A 15,469-nucleotide genomic window follows, 5' to 3' on the forward strand; every position below is an offset into this window, starting at 1 on the left:
CTGTGGTCTGCTGGGGACGGTCCCCAGCAGACCACAGGCTCCCGGACTGAAGCGGCAGCCGCGTGGGGGTCCCGCGCCTCTGAGGCTTTGCTCTGGCAAAGCCTCAGAAGCGCGGGAACCCGCCCGGTGCCCCTGGTCTGCTGGAGACGGTCTCCAGCAGACCAGGGGCACCGGAGCAGCTTACGAACGGGGCTTTCTCGCCCCGACTTCCGGGGTGAGAGAGCCCCGTTCGTAAGTGTGGATCCGACGTAAGTCGGATCCGCGTAAGTCGGGGACTGCCTGTATTCCGTCTTGATGGGCCTTCATTTTGTAATCAACCTTCCATGATACTAGGGTTAATGTAGATGGGCTCCAGGATTTTTAGCATCAGTTTATTAAACTGTGATGATCAGTGTACGTATAGATATAAAGTGGTAAAATTTTTGGGTAGCCTACATTAGTTCTTCTACTAGTGAAGCTGTGCTACTGACTGTCTGATGTTGGAAGCACTTAAAAATAATATTGTGTCCAGCAGCACTTAAAAAGAAGAGAACTCTAGTCATCTTGCTTATTGTAGCCTACTTATGCTACAGTTTTCTAAAGTGCTGACACTCTAGCCAAGATCTTATTGAACACTTGTTCAGGTTATTTTTAAATACTGTTCTAGGATTGAATAATTTTGAATTTTCAAAAATTATGCCCTAACCACATAGGCCAGTATAATGACGTTTCCTGAAATGGCTAATGGAAGAAGTCCTGGACATAAGTTCAGGATATGATAATTATGTAGCAGAGACTAAGTCTGTGTTCAGCTTTTATCTTACTGTGAGATGGACTACTTAAACCTTTTTGTGTTGCTCTGAAACTGAGACACAGTATCAGCTTGAAATATTAAACATTAATTTTAAGCAATCATTGTTCTGATAGCCTGTTTTAAGATCTATTCTGGGAATTGGAGAAACTGGTTAAATACAAGAAAACTAAGGATTCTGGGAAATGTCGTCACAACTGCAGTTGGTGTTAGATGTTAATTGTAGTAGGAAGAGAACTTCGGCTACGCTAACAAGCTGAATTTAAGCAGAAAGAAATCTGTCTTTGGAGATATTTTAATATATGTGTATCGTGAAATAATTATCAGAGTAGGAAGATGATTGGTGGATCCTTCTTTAAAAAATTACTGTTCTCTTGTGTAATCGGTTACCTTGTGTAACGAGTGACAGTATGACTCGTTTTACTTTATTTTTTTGTACTGTTTGTTTGCATTGAAAAATTTTACTGGTGGAAAGTGATTATTGTGCAAATAACCTAATATGTCTGCTTTTTTTTTTTTTTTTACAGTAGCAAGCCATATGCACTAATTAATATTGTTTTCCATTATTTTCAGCGTGTTCTTCTTTTTGTTGCAGCAGATGTGGATGCATTATGTGCCTGTAAAATACTCCAAGTATGTTTGTGATCATTTTAATTATGTACCACAAAAAAAGGAGGGGGGAATCACAGTTAAAAGATGTATACAGGAATATGTAGAAAGAAAAGTGAAAGAGAAATTTTTATAAAATTCAGTTGTAAATGTTTTAATTTTTTTATGTTCCTAACTTGTTGTTAAAAAAAAATTAGCAAATATGATACTGAGGCTTTATAATTCATACCTAAATATATTGAAATATAGTTGGGTTACTTTTATGTCTCTTTAAAGAGGAACAGGAGGGCTTCTATGAGTTGGAGTTAGTTTCTCTTGCTGTTTTTTCTTATCTCTTAATGTTGTGCTTTATTTCTAGGCTTTGTTTCAATGTGATCATGTACAATATACATTAGTTCCCGTATCTGGATGGCAAGAACTTGAAACTACATTTCTTGAACATAAAGATCAGGTAAAAAAAATAGTGAGAGCTTTCTATATGATCCTACCATAAAGTAGCAATTTTTAAGCACTCTTTTTCCTCCACTTCAGTGCTAAGTTTTGGATTTTCAGTGGCTACCCAAAAAATATTGGATAAAATTAGATGGAAAAGGAATAAATGTTCAGCAGATACCCACTTTTTTTCTGATAATATGCCATAATGCTGGTTTAACAAATACTTCTATTTATATGGATCGCTTCTAAAGAGAACTGCCAAATGCACCAAATGGTTTAGTGGGTTTTTTAAATGGGCCAAGATAGCACAAGTAAACTGACTTAACTTTTGATCTATACACATTAAATTTGAATCCATCTTCAGCTGTGAAAGTTTAGATTACAGTATTAGCTCTTAGCAGTCTCCATACCCCCAAAACCCAGCACGTTATCCTTGTATGCAAAACTTGTTTCTGTTTGCTCAGAGGTGTGGTAGATTAGGAGTCTAATGTAAATGGGTACAAGGGTAAATGCTTTGTAGACAGAACATTTTACTGAACTTTATTTGTTGGTGGGTTTTTTTGTTAGTATGGAAAACAATCTGCTAATTTAGGTACAATACGTTGTTTTTCTTTTTCAGTTCCAATATTTTGTTCTTATAAATTGTGGTGCCAACATTGACCTTCTAGAGATCCTGCAGCCTGAGGAAGAGGCCTTTTTCTTTATCTGTGACACCCATAGGCCCATCAATGTAGTGAATGTTTACAATGAGACACAGGTAAATCAAGCTGTTGAAAGGAGTACCCAGTATCCTGTCCCAAGCTAGCTGACCTACCCACCTTCCATTTCTTTCAACATATCCAACTTCAACAATGCTAATAACCAGGGCTCGACAAACTATGTAATCTACTCGCTCGTGGCGAGTAGATTACAGCCCAGAAGAGCCGGGTTCGAGCGTGCGCAGATCGCCGGACAGTGCGGCTAGTGAGCGGGGCCCTGCTAATAACAAACAGAAAGCACATGAATAATAACTTGCACTAGTTGTTTAGATGGTCAAAAGGGGGGGAAATAAGCTTTCCCTCAGTAAAAAAGTTATACCATGGGTGCCTGTAGTGACTCTACCTGAGATTCCCAGAGATGACTGTCAGTTCTGTACCTTTGAAGAGAACATACTATTTTACTGACCTCTTCTAGGATATATAATTTATTATCCTAGTAGTTAGTAATAACACCTTAAATGAAGAATGCCAACATTATTTCAGAATGGTCTTCAACAGATAAAATTTGTTTTGTTTATATTCTATAGGTTGGACCTCACTGGTCCAGCACCCTTCAGACTTGAGCAGTTCTGGATGAGGGAATTTGCTGGACTAGGGAAGGTTCCCTGCCACCAGCCCCCTCAGCCTGTTGCCGCTCCCTGCCACCAGTGCTAGCTGCTTCGGTCCCGCTGCCAGCCAGGTGACATGGCTGCACTGGCTCCACTGCAATAGCTTCTGCTCCAGCCCCACTGTTGGCATGGCAGAATGCAGCTGCAGCCCTACTGCTGGCTTGCAAGCAGCCTCAATCAGGCTGTTCATCTGCTGCAGCCGAGTTGCCACAACCTGGACTACACTGCTATAGCCACAGATAGACTTCCTCTACTGGACTGCTGTAGCTCTCCCCACTGCTGGACCGGCACACAGCCCCTCTTGGCCTACCACAGCACAGCCCCGCTGGGCCAGCCCCAGCGGGGTTACCAGGCTACTGAGGCCCTGCCCTGCTACCACCAGCTTCACTGTGCATGGGGCTCTCAGCCCTTGGCCCTCCTGCTCCAGGGCTTATTCAACAATATCCGTGGTCCTGCTGGACCACAGATGTTGCCAGATAAGAGAATCCCAGTTTAGGGAGGTGTAACCTGTACTGCAATACTGTATTTATCATTTATAATTCCAATTTGTTTTGTAGTGCTACACAGAAGAGTCAATATATTTATCTTAAGTCATGTGAATACAAGGCTGTTGTTCTAGTCTGAACAAATGGATTAATCGCCTAATTGTAATAGAGTAACATTTTGATGCTTTCGTATGAATAGATCAAAGAAGGAGTGACTTGGTTAAATCTGTTTAATTAAAAGAAAACAAGTGATGTACATTTGTGGGTTGAACAATTATTTCAGTTGTTAAAATGAGTTATTTTATTTAAAATACACTTTTTTGTTAGATTAAGCTGTTAGTTAAGCAAGATGATGACCTTGAAATTCCTGCGTATGATGATATCTTCAGAGATGAAGACGAAGATGAGTCTGGGAATGAAAGTGATGGATCTGAGCCTTTGGGAAAGCGCAAACGATTTGAAGAGGTGTTTTTCTTGCAGCTTTGTTGTGAAACAGGGGGAAATCATGTGCATATTCTGCTATAATTCAGCAAGTATGAGAATACCATTTGAGTTTCAGGCAAATAAAAAGCGTAAACAAAAGTCATTGCTGTATTATAAGATCAAAAGGCCTGCACATAAGTTTAAAAAATGAAGTAGAACATATACTTTAGCATATTTCCACACAAAAAACTTCGATGTGAAGTTTAGGATGAGATTATTCATTAATAATTTAAGGGCAAAAATCTTTGCAGAAAATTCAGTTAAACAAAAATAATTTTCCGTTTAAGAGTTAAACTCTCAAGAATTCAAACATTTAAATATATAGAAATTCATAAATTGGCTAACTTATTCATAATTTTACTTGTATAACTATGCCCAAGTTAAAAAACAACAGATAAACAAAAGAATCTTGGTGAGACTTCTTCATCCCTTTGTGTGGGAGAGGGTTCTTTTGTTTTTAAATTCTTATGGTGAACTCAAAACAACTCAAATTCTTGGTTGTACAGTCGGTGTTCTGTCTTTGATCATCTTTAGCATCATCTTTAGACTCTTGATCAGAAAATATAACTAAGGCACCTTTATAGGGCCAGGCCATGGGAGAAGATGAGGGCACTTGGCACCTTGCAGGACCACATCATATAATTCCAAATGCCAGCCAATTATCAAGGTATCTTTTAAAACCTTGATGATTTACAAAATTATAAATAACATAGAAGGGTACCATTTCTTTAATTTTGTTTCTGTGGAAATATTTTCAATACACTACTTGTCATACTAACTTTACTGAATGTTTATTTTAACTAAGCCTAGGTTGAGGGCCTAAACTGACTAGAATGTCACTTTTGAGATATTCTTTCTTTGATCATCTTATAAAATTCTTTCTTTAATCATCTTATGTTTTGTTACATAAACCTGTCTGCAGGATATTGTGGAGAGAACAATGAAAAGAAGACAGAGGAGAGAATGGGAGGCACGTAGGTATGTGTTGGTGTTCTTTATGTTACTTATCCCTTTCTTCTCCTTTCCCTCCCCTTTTTGATAATACTTTTCACATTGAGACTAGAAAAGACTATTCTTTACCTTTTGAGGTACAATACTGCTACACCTCTAATTTAATTCCAAATTGGAGAGTTGTGAAAGTCATATCTAGCAAGTATTCCTGCTACAGTAAACTTCCAATAATCCGGCACCTTTAAGACCCAGGGGGTGCTGGATTATCAGATATGCCGGACTATCGGAAGGGGGGGCTAGGAGGCGTCTGGGGTGGGGGGAGGATACCACTCCAGACCCCTCATAGCCCCCCCTTCTGATAGTCTGGCTCTGCCCCAGGCGTACCCAATTTAGCTGCTGCTAAAACTGACCAGCTGCTGACCAGAATCAGCCACTGGTCAGTTTCAGCAGCGGCTGACTTGGGACGCCTGGAGCAGAGCAGCTGGGGTGCTGCTGGGTTGGTCCTATAGCGCCGCTCCTCGGCGCTGCGGGACCTACCCGGCAGCACCCCAGCAGCTCTGTCTCAGGCGTCCCCAAGAGCAGCTGGGGTGCTGCCGGGTTGGTCCTGCAGCCCTGAGGGGCAGCGCTACGGGACCAACCCAGCAGCACCCCAGCTGTTCTGCCCCCAGCTTTCCCTATTCAGCTGCTGGTCAGTTTCAGCAGTGGCTGAATAGGGGAAGCTGGGCGCTGAGCAGCTCCAATTGTTGGGCTGCCCGGAGCACTTCCAGGTTCCCGATGGTGCTGGACCATCAGGAGTGCCGGAGCATTGGATGCCAGACCAATGGAGTTTTACTGTATTTTGTAGCATAGCTGTAAGTTTATTTTATTAAAAATTTAATAGTTCATAAACTTGCCCACTATTAGGTGCAACGGCTGGCCACTGACTGGTTATATCTATCATGATAAAATGCTGCCCTGATTAGCTTCCTGTGCGATTCTGTTAGTGTCAATGGGATTGTATAGGTTGATATTCAATAACATTTGATAAGACTGCTTTAAAATAGAAACTACATTGCAGTTTTGTAAATTTCAATGTTACTAAAGGATAACACCTTTAATAAAAAAAGCCTCATTAGTTTAGCCTCTGAGGTTTTTTTTTGCAAATATGAAATCAATGTAAACATACTTAATTTTTTTTCTTGCTAATGTAAGGAATTTAAAGCAAGTGGCCAGTTTGCTGCTTAAGCAAATACTTTTTTCCTCCCTTTTAGACAAGAAATTCTCTTTGATTATGAGCAATATGAATACCATGGGACCTCAGTGAGTATCAGGTGCTACTTACCACAAAAGCTCAATTACCAGAAAGCAAATGTCCTCCTGTAATAGGAATATATTATATTTAATATATCCTACCAAGTGCTTTGACTTATTTATTGCTAGGTGTAACAAAAAGCTTTTATGGCAGGGGTGGGCAAACTTCTTGGCCTGAGGGGCCACATCTGGGTAGGGAAATTGTATGGTGGTTCATGAGTATAGGTCTGGGGCAAAAGGTAGAATGCAGGAGGAGGCTCAGCAGGGGCTGCAGGAGAGGGCTCAAGACACAGGCTTGATCTGCAAAAGGAATACAGGGATCAGGGCAGAGAGGAGAGTGCAGAACAGAACATGTGTTCCGGTCATATGCTGCTTACCTCCGATGGCTCACAGTCAGTGGTGCAGCAGGGCTAGATAGAACTACCCTCCCTCCTTCAGCCTGGCTCCTCATGACTCCCAGAAGCAGCTGACACATCTGACAGCAGCTCCTGGCAGGGAGGAGTGCAGGCTGGTCCATGTGCTGATCTCACCTGCAAGCACTACCCCTGCAGCTTCCATTGGCATAGTTCCCTGTTCCCAGCCAATGGGCATTGCAGGGATGGTGTGTGGTGAGAACAGTGCTCAGAGCAATCTGTCCGTCCCCTCCTCCTACCCCCATGGCTGTAGGAATTTGCTGGCCGCTTCCAGGAGCATTGTTAGGTAAGGGAAGACGGGAACCTGCCTTAGCCCTACTGTTCAGCCAAATTAAAAGACTTGATGGGCCAGATGTGGGCCATGGTTTGCCCACCCCTGCTCTGGTACATTTTCCAACCTATATCTTTATTAAACAGTTTTGACTTCTGGAATTGCTGCAGTATAGCCTTTGGCATTCATAAATGTAAACCTGAAATTCTGTGGCATAGCCTTCAGTACCAATACAGGCAGTCCCCGGGTTACGTACAAGATAGGGACTATAGGTTTGTTCTTAAGTTGAATTTGTACGTAACTCGGAACTGGCTCCAGATTCAGCTGCTGCTGCTGAAACTGACCAGGGGCTGACTACAGGAAGCCCGAGGCAGAGTTGCTCTGCCCCCAGCTTCCTGGAATCAGCCACTGATCAGTTTCAACAGCGGCTGAATCTGGAGCCTGGGACAGAACAGCTAGGGCGCTGCCGGGTAGGTCCCTGCAGGACCAACCCGGCAGCACCCCAGCTGCTCTACCCCAGGCGTCCACAACAAAAGCCTGGTCTGCTGGGGGGGGGGAAGCGCACTAGCGAACCAGGGAGACCCGGAGCAAAGCCGCAGAGGCGGTGGGGTCCCGCGCCTCCAAGGCTTTGCTCGGGGTGTCCCTGGTCTGCTGGGGACCCCTCCCAGCAGACCAGGGACACCCGGAGCAGACCAGGGACACCCGGAGCAAAGCCGCAGAGGCGGTGGGGTCCCGCGCCTCTGCGGCTTTGCTCGGGGTGTCCCTGGTCTGCTGAGGACCCCCCCCAGCAGACCAGGGACACCTGGAGCAGCTTTTCTCACCCCGGAGGACGCGGTGGCGGGACCACTGTGCGTCTGGGTGGTCCCGCCGCCCGCGAGTTCCAGGGCGAGAAAAGCCCCGTTCGTAAGTGCGGAATAAGTCGGATCCGCGTAACTCGGGGACTGCCTGTACATGCCAATAGTGGGTTTCCGTGAGTGGGTCTTTGTACTACTTGCGAGTTCACATTACTGCATAACAATCTTAATGTTAAAATATAAAAGTTGCACCCCAATGTGCTGCATGAATTACAGGCAGTCCCCGAGTTACGCGGATCGACTTATGTCGGATCCGCAGATACGAACGTGGATTTTCTCGCCCCGGAGGACTGCAGCGGCGGGACACCTGGTCCCGCCGCCCGCCTCCTCCAGGACGAGAAAAGCTGCTCCCCGTCTTCCTGGTCTGCTGCGGGAGCCAGTAGACCAGGGAGACGGGGGGCAAAGCGGCGCAGGACCCGGGGCCGGACCCGCGGCCGCTTCCAGATCAGCTGGAAGCGCCGCGGGTCCGGCCCCGGGTCCTGCGCCGCTTTGCTCCGCGTCTCTCTGGTCTGCTGGGGGGGACGCAGCTAGTGCCCCCCTCAGCAGACCAGGGAGATGTAGAGCAAAGCCCGGGGCCTGTGGTAGAGCAGGTGGGGCGCTGCCGGTTGGTCCCGCAGCACCGCTCCTTGGCGCTACTGGACCAACCCGACAGCACCCCAGCTACTCTGCCCCAGGAGTCCTGATTCAGCCGCTGCTGATCAGTTTCAGCAGTGGCTGAATCAGGACGCCGGAGCTGCTCTGCCCCAGGCATCCCCAAGTTAGCCGCTACTCAAACTGGCCAGCTGCTGACTACAGGAAGCCCGAGGCAGAGTTGCTCTGCCCCGGGCTTCCTGGAATCAGCTGCTGATCAGTTTCAGCAGCAGCTGACTTGGGGACGCCTGGGGTTCTTAAGTTGAATCTGTATGTAAGTCGGAACTGGTGTCCAGATTCAGCAGCTGAATCTGGATGCCAGTTCCGACTTACATACAGATTCAACTTAAGAACAAACCTACAGTCCCTATCTTGTATGTAACCCGGGGACTGCCTGTATCTGTACAGCAGTGAATGGCAGCCACTTTTGCATTGGGAGCCAGCAACCCAGTTGCACAAAGGGGAAGGGGAAATTCTGGCTGACAACAGGGCTAGGAACCCCTAACATTGGGCTTGTCGATGTATGGGATATTTAATGTTAATAAAAAAAGAAAAGGCCATCCCCTTTTTATTTTGTAAAGGTATATCCTGAAATGTCCACACTTTCATGGAATTCAGTTTATTTTTCAGAAAAGGAAATAAATGAGGGTTCAGATATCCTTGCTTAGATTTATACCTTTATTTTCAAGGAAAGTAGGTATTTCAGTTCCAAAGTTTAAACTATTGAATTGTTCCATCTCATAACTACAGGCAGTCCCCAGGTTACGTACAAGATAGGGACTGTAGGTTTGTTCTTAAGTTGAATTTGTATGTAAGTCGGAACTGGTACATATTGTAGGGGAAACTCTAGCCAAACATTTCTCCAGAGCTCAGTTTTATTCTCCCACACCTCACTTCCCTCAGTCCTTTATTCTCATGCTGAGGTGTCTGCTGAGAAAAGCTGCTCCGCGTCTCCCTGGTCTGCTGGGGGGAAGCAGCTAGTGTGGGGTTGCCTCACCCTGTTTGTAAGTAGGGATCCGATGTAAGTCGGATCCATGTAACTCGGGGACTGCCTGTACCATATTACCTTGTTAAATGTAATTTAAATGCAAACATAGAAGGATAAGTGAATCACAAAAGGCACTTTTTGTCCCTCATCTCAGTTTGGGAAGTAAGAGATTAGAATACAGTTTTGAACCTGTCTGTTCAATTAAATGGATACATGAATTTTTTTGCAAAAGGGTTCTGCTATTTATTTTACTAATTGTCAGGATTATTATCGTTCCTTTTTTTTTCTTGCAGTCTGCCATGGTGATGTTTGACTTGGCATGGATAATGTCTAAAGACTTGAATGACATGTTGTGGTATGTAATCCATTTATGGTGTCAACGTTCATTATTTATAGTAATAGTACCAGCTGATTCCGTAGCAAAATGGACAAAATTCCTCAAAAGTATTTGTAGCCAACATGTGAGACACTTTTTAAATTTTATGTTGGAAAACATTTGTCTTAAGCTTGTGGAAATGTATTTCCTCTAAAGTCAGCTGTTGTGTTTCAGAAATATACTATTTGGGCCACTGAAATTATTTCTGCGGCTACGTTTGTAAAGTATCTTATCAAGTAAAAATACAACAGCTTTCCCATGTGAACATGCTCTGTGAATTTAGTTAAGGTGTCTGTTTCCTCTTCTAAATGTTATAAAAGAACAGGCATCTACAGCTGTAGCGAGCAACCTGTGGTCTGAGGGCCACATGCTGCCTATCAGGGTTCTATGTGTGGCCCACGAGATGTTTTATTTACTGCCTAAGGTTGTCAGGCTCGGTTGATTTCTGTCCATCTAGTTTTTTTCCTATTGGTATTACTATAGTGACACCCACGGGAATTGAGGTTTGTGCTGATTTCACCCAAATTGACACTGAGAGCGATGTGCTCCCTCTGCATCTGATCAAAGCCCTACTACGGTTCAGTCAGTACATCCTGCAAATTCTAGATATGCAAGTGCAGTTAGTCTCCTGAGAGAGCGTAGTTTTGCTATCTTGGTTATAACAATCTTGCGGCCCATTGAGATGGAGGGCCACTCATCCGGCCCTCTTGCTAGCCTAGGTTACCCATCACTGATCTTTAGGCTTAACCTTTTCACATTCAACTAGATTCTTTTCTTACCTGAATTTTTCTTATCCATTTTTAGGTGGGCTATTGTTGGACTTACTGACCAGTGGGTTCAAGATAAAATCACACAGTAAGCAAGTTGTTCACCTATTTTTATTTGCATCAGGAAGTCTGTATGTTAATGTACGCAGCATATTAGATATGGTTATTTTAGTAAGGATGTAGCTGCAATAGCTTTCAGGAGTTACATAGTTATTAAAATGCTTCCGGAGGCAGGGCTGGCAGCTCCCCATGGACAGAGACTGCTCCGGCATCCTCCCTGCCCTTCCAGCCCGTGTTGCTGCCTCTGTGTTGGCTCCCACTGAACACTGGCTCCATGGAAGTCAGCAAGAGAGGGAGCAGGTGACTTTGTAGGAGCAGATACACATGAAGAGCCAGCTTGAAAGCTGGCTTTCCGCATGTGTAGCTCCCGACTGTCCCTCCCCCTCCACCTTCCATGCTGCTCCCTCTGTATCATAGGCAGCAGGCAATTCCACGGGATCCAGTGCTCATGGGAAGTCTCCTCCCCTTCAGCACCAGCTCCCACCTGCCCTCTATGGGAGGTAGTGGAGGGGGGCAGGGTGCTCTGCAGGAAGCTGGCTTCTGCCTTCTCCTCCCACCCGTCTCTTGCTGCCTCTTAATCATTTAAATGTCTACATGCTAACATCTCTAGTATGCAACCACATTAGTCAGGTTATTGTACAGGAGGCCCCCACTTTGCGATGGCACGATTTATGAACCCTCCATGGCCCCCCATGACCTTTTCTGTAAGTATGGAAGGGGCCGAAATCCCCCGGATTATGTCCTTCGCCCCACATTTACGATGGCATACGATGCCTGTCATAAATGCAGACTCAAGTTACGATGACGCACCTCCCCCTGCCCTGACTTGCGACGCTATCTCCAGAACCGATCGCGTTGCAAGTCGGAGGCAGCCTGTATTAGCGAATGAATATGGCGTACGTATTATTCAAACAAATTGTATTTTGAAATGAGAAACCTTTAAACAATAGAAAAGATTTTTAATGAACTTTATTCTATTCCACATTACTCATTTTGTAAAATGACCTCTGCTAATACTCTGTAGGGTACTCACATTGCTTAATTGTGGTTAATTGAAAGATGTCTGTGTTACAATAGTTTCATTAAAGGAAAAACTCAAAGTTTACAACATTTTTCTCTAATCCATCATTAATTTCTGTATCTTGCATTGTCTATACTTACGATATGGTAGATTTCAGTTTATGTAGTCTGCTCTTCCTAAATCTATCTGCATTAATCTCTCTATTTTGTGAGGATGAGGATAAATTCTGTAACTATGTTCATTTTAGTATGTGCTACCGTTGCAATGAAGACACTAATTTTGTTTGACTTTGAGGTATACAAAGTGGCGTCAGTAGGTGGTGTCAAATTTCAACAGGTGTCCCTCTGTGTCCCCCTGCCCTCAGCCAACCTGCCACCTCCCTTCTGAGCCCCCAATCAATGCCGCAGGGCTGGAGCTGTGTGCCTTTCCCAGAGCTGTAAGCTGCGCACCCTCCCCACACTCCTAGCTCTGTCTCACACCCTCAGCCAAAACCCTGTACTCTTAGCCCCCTCACTCACCTCCCTGGTGAGATCTCACACCTTCAGCCCTTTCACTTACCTCTTCCACCAAGACCCTGCACCCCCAGCCTGCTCCTGCCTCCTTTCCCCTGGCCAGACACCAACCCCCCCCCCTTTGGGGGGGGGTGAGGTATTGATAAATGTTACAAGCAGGGGATGCAACCCCCTAGTCATTTCATAATTTTTAATTATGTGAAGGTGGCTAGGCAAGGTGTAAGCCTTAGGAAAGAGTTTTGTAGCCAACAAGAATATAAGTACCAAGGGGGAAGAAAATGACTTAATTTTTTTTCTTTTAAAGAATGAAGTATGTGACTGATATCGGAACTTTACAGCGTCATGTGTCCCGGCATAATCACCGCAATGAAGATGATGAGAACTCCCTTTCTATTGATTGCATGAGAATAGCATTTGAATATGAGTATCCTTATATCTGACTAATAAATATTGAGGGGTTCAAAAAACCCTGATTTGATAGACTAAAGCCCTAATCTAGGAAAAGGAAGCTTATTAAGGTTGCGTACAAGCTAGGAATTGAACTGGAAGAAACAGATACTTGACTGACTTATTGCAGATGAATCCCTCTTCCACTATTTGAGCATGACTCTAGTAGCACAATCCAACCTTCCAGAACTAAAGAACTGGAATACAAATCCAGGAAAAACAGATGGGGGGGAGGGGCGGGGGAGAAGTGACATCTACGTGAGTTAGTCTTCGCTGCAGTAATGTTCTTATTCACATTTGGAAATCTTTATTCTAGTGGAATCTAGTTAATGTCGATTAAAATGGTATGTCTGGTGAGGGTAGAGAAGAATAATAGTAATCGCTAAGTTTATTAGTAATTTGTAAACAAATATGTATGCTCTAAATGACTATTTTTCCCTAATTCCTGTTAATGTTCTCAGTCTGCGCCTGGCTCTTTATCAACATTGGTCCCTATATGAAAGTGTCTGTAACACTTGTTACACTTCTGCCAGTTTCAAACTTTGGTCAGTACAAGGGCACAAGAGACTTCAGGAGTTTTTTGCTGACATGGGGTGAGTTATAAAGATTCATTGGGAAAAGGGAGCACTACATTGTACTTTTTAATAAGGAAGCATATGAAAAATATTCAGGATATAACAAATAGTAAAAATTAGAGTTAACTTAATATCATATATGGAAATGCTGTTATGGATGTATAGAATACTGACCTAGTTCTTCATTACTTCTGCTCTGCTGACACTACTGTACTCATGAGTTTTAAGATATGTGTTTTTATTGCTCTATAGATATATAAAATGACCTGCACTCTTCCACATCTGCTCATCAATATTTCAGGTTGATGAATATGAAGAGCTGTAAATTAGAGCTGCCCTGTTGTATGAATTCTACTTACAGGACAATCTTCTTTCCTTTAGATGAAGATACGTTTTAAATGTATGTTTAAAAAATGACTTTTCCCCATTTCGTAGTTTGCCTTTGAAGCAGGTGAAACAAAAGTTTAATTCCATGGACATTGCATTAAAGGAGAACCTGCATGAAATGATTGAAGAATCTGCCAGCAAGTTTGGGTAAAATCCTATTTCAATTTAATTAAATTTCTAACTACTATAATGTATTAAAGCGGCGAGGAGTCCTGTGGCACCTTATAGACTAACTGAAATGTTGGAGCATAAGCTTTCGTGGGCAAAGACCCACTTCATAATGTGTTATGAAATATTAAAAAGCTTCACAACACCTTATATAGTTGACTATATTACAATTGTACAGATTGCTAACCTGAAGTACAGAAGCTAAGGATCTGACTTTACAAGATAGATAGATCCCTTATTTTGTTTGACAAATTGTAGAAACTCATCATCTCTCAATATCAGTCTGACTCCTAGCATTGTGCTCTACTACTGTGCTCTTTCTTAGCATTAAAGAGGATATCATAGTTTGGTTAAAAGACACTAGGGGGCTGTGCCCCCTGCTTGCTATGCTCACCAACCTCCCTCTTGGCAAGGCAGAGCTTAGGGCCAAGGCCACTCGATTCTAGTTACCCCCCAACATTGGAAAGGGTCCGTGGCAGCCCCAGCTTCAGCTCTTTCTCCCCCACTACCCACCACCACTGCCAGCGAGGGCCCTGTCCTGAGGCTGCCTGGGCTGGCCCTGGCTCTTGGCCCCCCCCTCTTTTCCCGAGGCTGCAGTGGGTCCAGTTCTTCCCCAGCCATCAGGAGGGGCTGGACTGAAGCCATGCTGGGCTCTGCTGTCCCCCAGCCACCCAGAGGAGCCAGGCCCAGTTTCCCTCCAGCCTCTGGGAGGAGCCAGGCTCAAGTCACCCTGGGCTCGGCTCTCCCCCACCTCAGCCACTGGGGGTGGGATGGGCAGGGCTGGGCCCAGCTAGACACAGTGAAGCTCTCCTCCCCCAAGCACAGGAGAGGGGCAAGGGAGGAGGCTGCATGACTTGCAGCTCCCTGGAACTCTGGGCGAATGGGAGGCTGCATGGCTCACAGCTCCCCGGAGTCCCTGGAGCATGGGAGAGGAAAGTTCATGCTGCTGTGGAGGGAGGGGCTGCAGGAGGGTGATTGTGTTGTCACTTTGTCCCACAGGAAATCTTTATTTCATATATTTCATAATCTTTATTTCACATACACGTGTGTGTGTGTGTGTGTGTGTGTGTGTGTGTGTGTGTGTGTAAGATGGGGGCGGGGTGGGGGGGGAAGGAAACACAATATTGCTAGATCGGAATAAGACTAGTCAGAAAAGTTAATGTGAGATTTGCCATTGTACTTCTAATTTCAAACTTCTTAATGGGATGACAATCAATGTTAATAGCCTCACATGGATTATAAGAAGTTTGTCATTCTTCTCCATTGATTTTTGTCTGCTTTTACAGAATGAAGAACTTAAGGGTACAGACCTTCAGCATTCACTTTGGTTTTAAGAACAAGTTTTTAGCAAGTGATATAGTTTATGCAACAGCTTCTCTAATGGAGAATATAGAGAAAGATGAACCTGGAACTGATAATTTTATCAAGGCTTTGGATAGTCTTTCAAGGTATTGTGCACATGATGTGTTTCTCATAATTTATTTTCTTAACTTTGGTTTTCATAACTGAAGGTTTAAGTTAGTTAAAATGTTTCTTACAGAGGATTCAAAGCAAATACCTTTTTTTAGCCTTAATCAAAAGAATAACTAGT

The 15,469-nt window shown here is 44.0% G+C and overlaps 1 protein-coding gene across 1 annotated transcript in view; it reads left to right on the forward strand.

Annotated features, from left to right (window-relative positions):
* CDC45 (cell division cycle 45) overlaps positions 1 to 15,469 on the forward strand; it is a 32,320-nt gene that overhangs the window by 3,462 nt on the left and 13,389 nt on the right. The window contains exons 2-13 of the mRNA XM_006134946.4: positions 1,364 to 1,423; positions 1,758 to 1,850; positions 2,454 to 2,591; positions 4,013 to 4,150; positions 5,091 to 5,146; positions 6,370 to 6,418; positions 9,859 to 9,920; positions 10,746 to 10,796; positions 12,606 to 12,725; positions 13,210 to 13,341; positions 13,759 to 13,857; positions 15,165 to 15,326. Of these exons, the coding sequence (XP_006135008.2) occupies positions 1,364 to 1,423; positions 1,758 to 1,850; positions 2,454 to 2,591; positions 4,013 to 4,150; positions 5,091 to 5,146; positions 6,370 to 6,418; positions 9,859 to 9,920; positions 10,746 to 10,796; positions 12,606 to 12,725; positions 13,210 to 13,341; positions 13,759 to 13,857; positions 15,165 to 15,326 (1,160 nt within the window). The remainder of the gene's footprint in view (positions 1 to 1,363; positions 1,424 to 1,757; positions 1,851 to 2,453; positions 2,592 to 4,012; positions 4,151 to 5,090; positions 5,147 to 6,369; positions 6,419 to 9,858; positions 9,921 to 10,745; positions 10,797 to 12,605; positions 12,726 to 13,209; positions 13,342 to 13,758; positions 13,858 to 15,164; positions 15,327 to 15,469) is intronic.

This window comes from Pelodiscus sinensis, chromosome 15 (assembly GCF_049634645.1).
Source record: "Pelodiscus sinensis isolate JC-2024 chromosome 15, ASM4963464v1, whole genome shotgun sequence".
Lineage (NCBI taxonomy): Eukaryota > Metazoa > Chordata > Testudines > Trionychidae > Pelodiscus > Pelodiscus sinensis.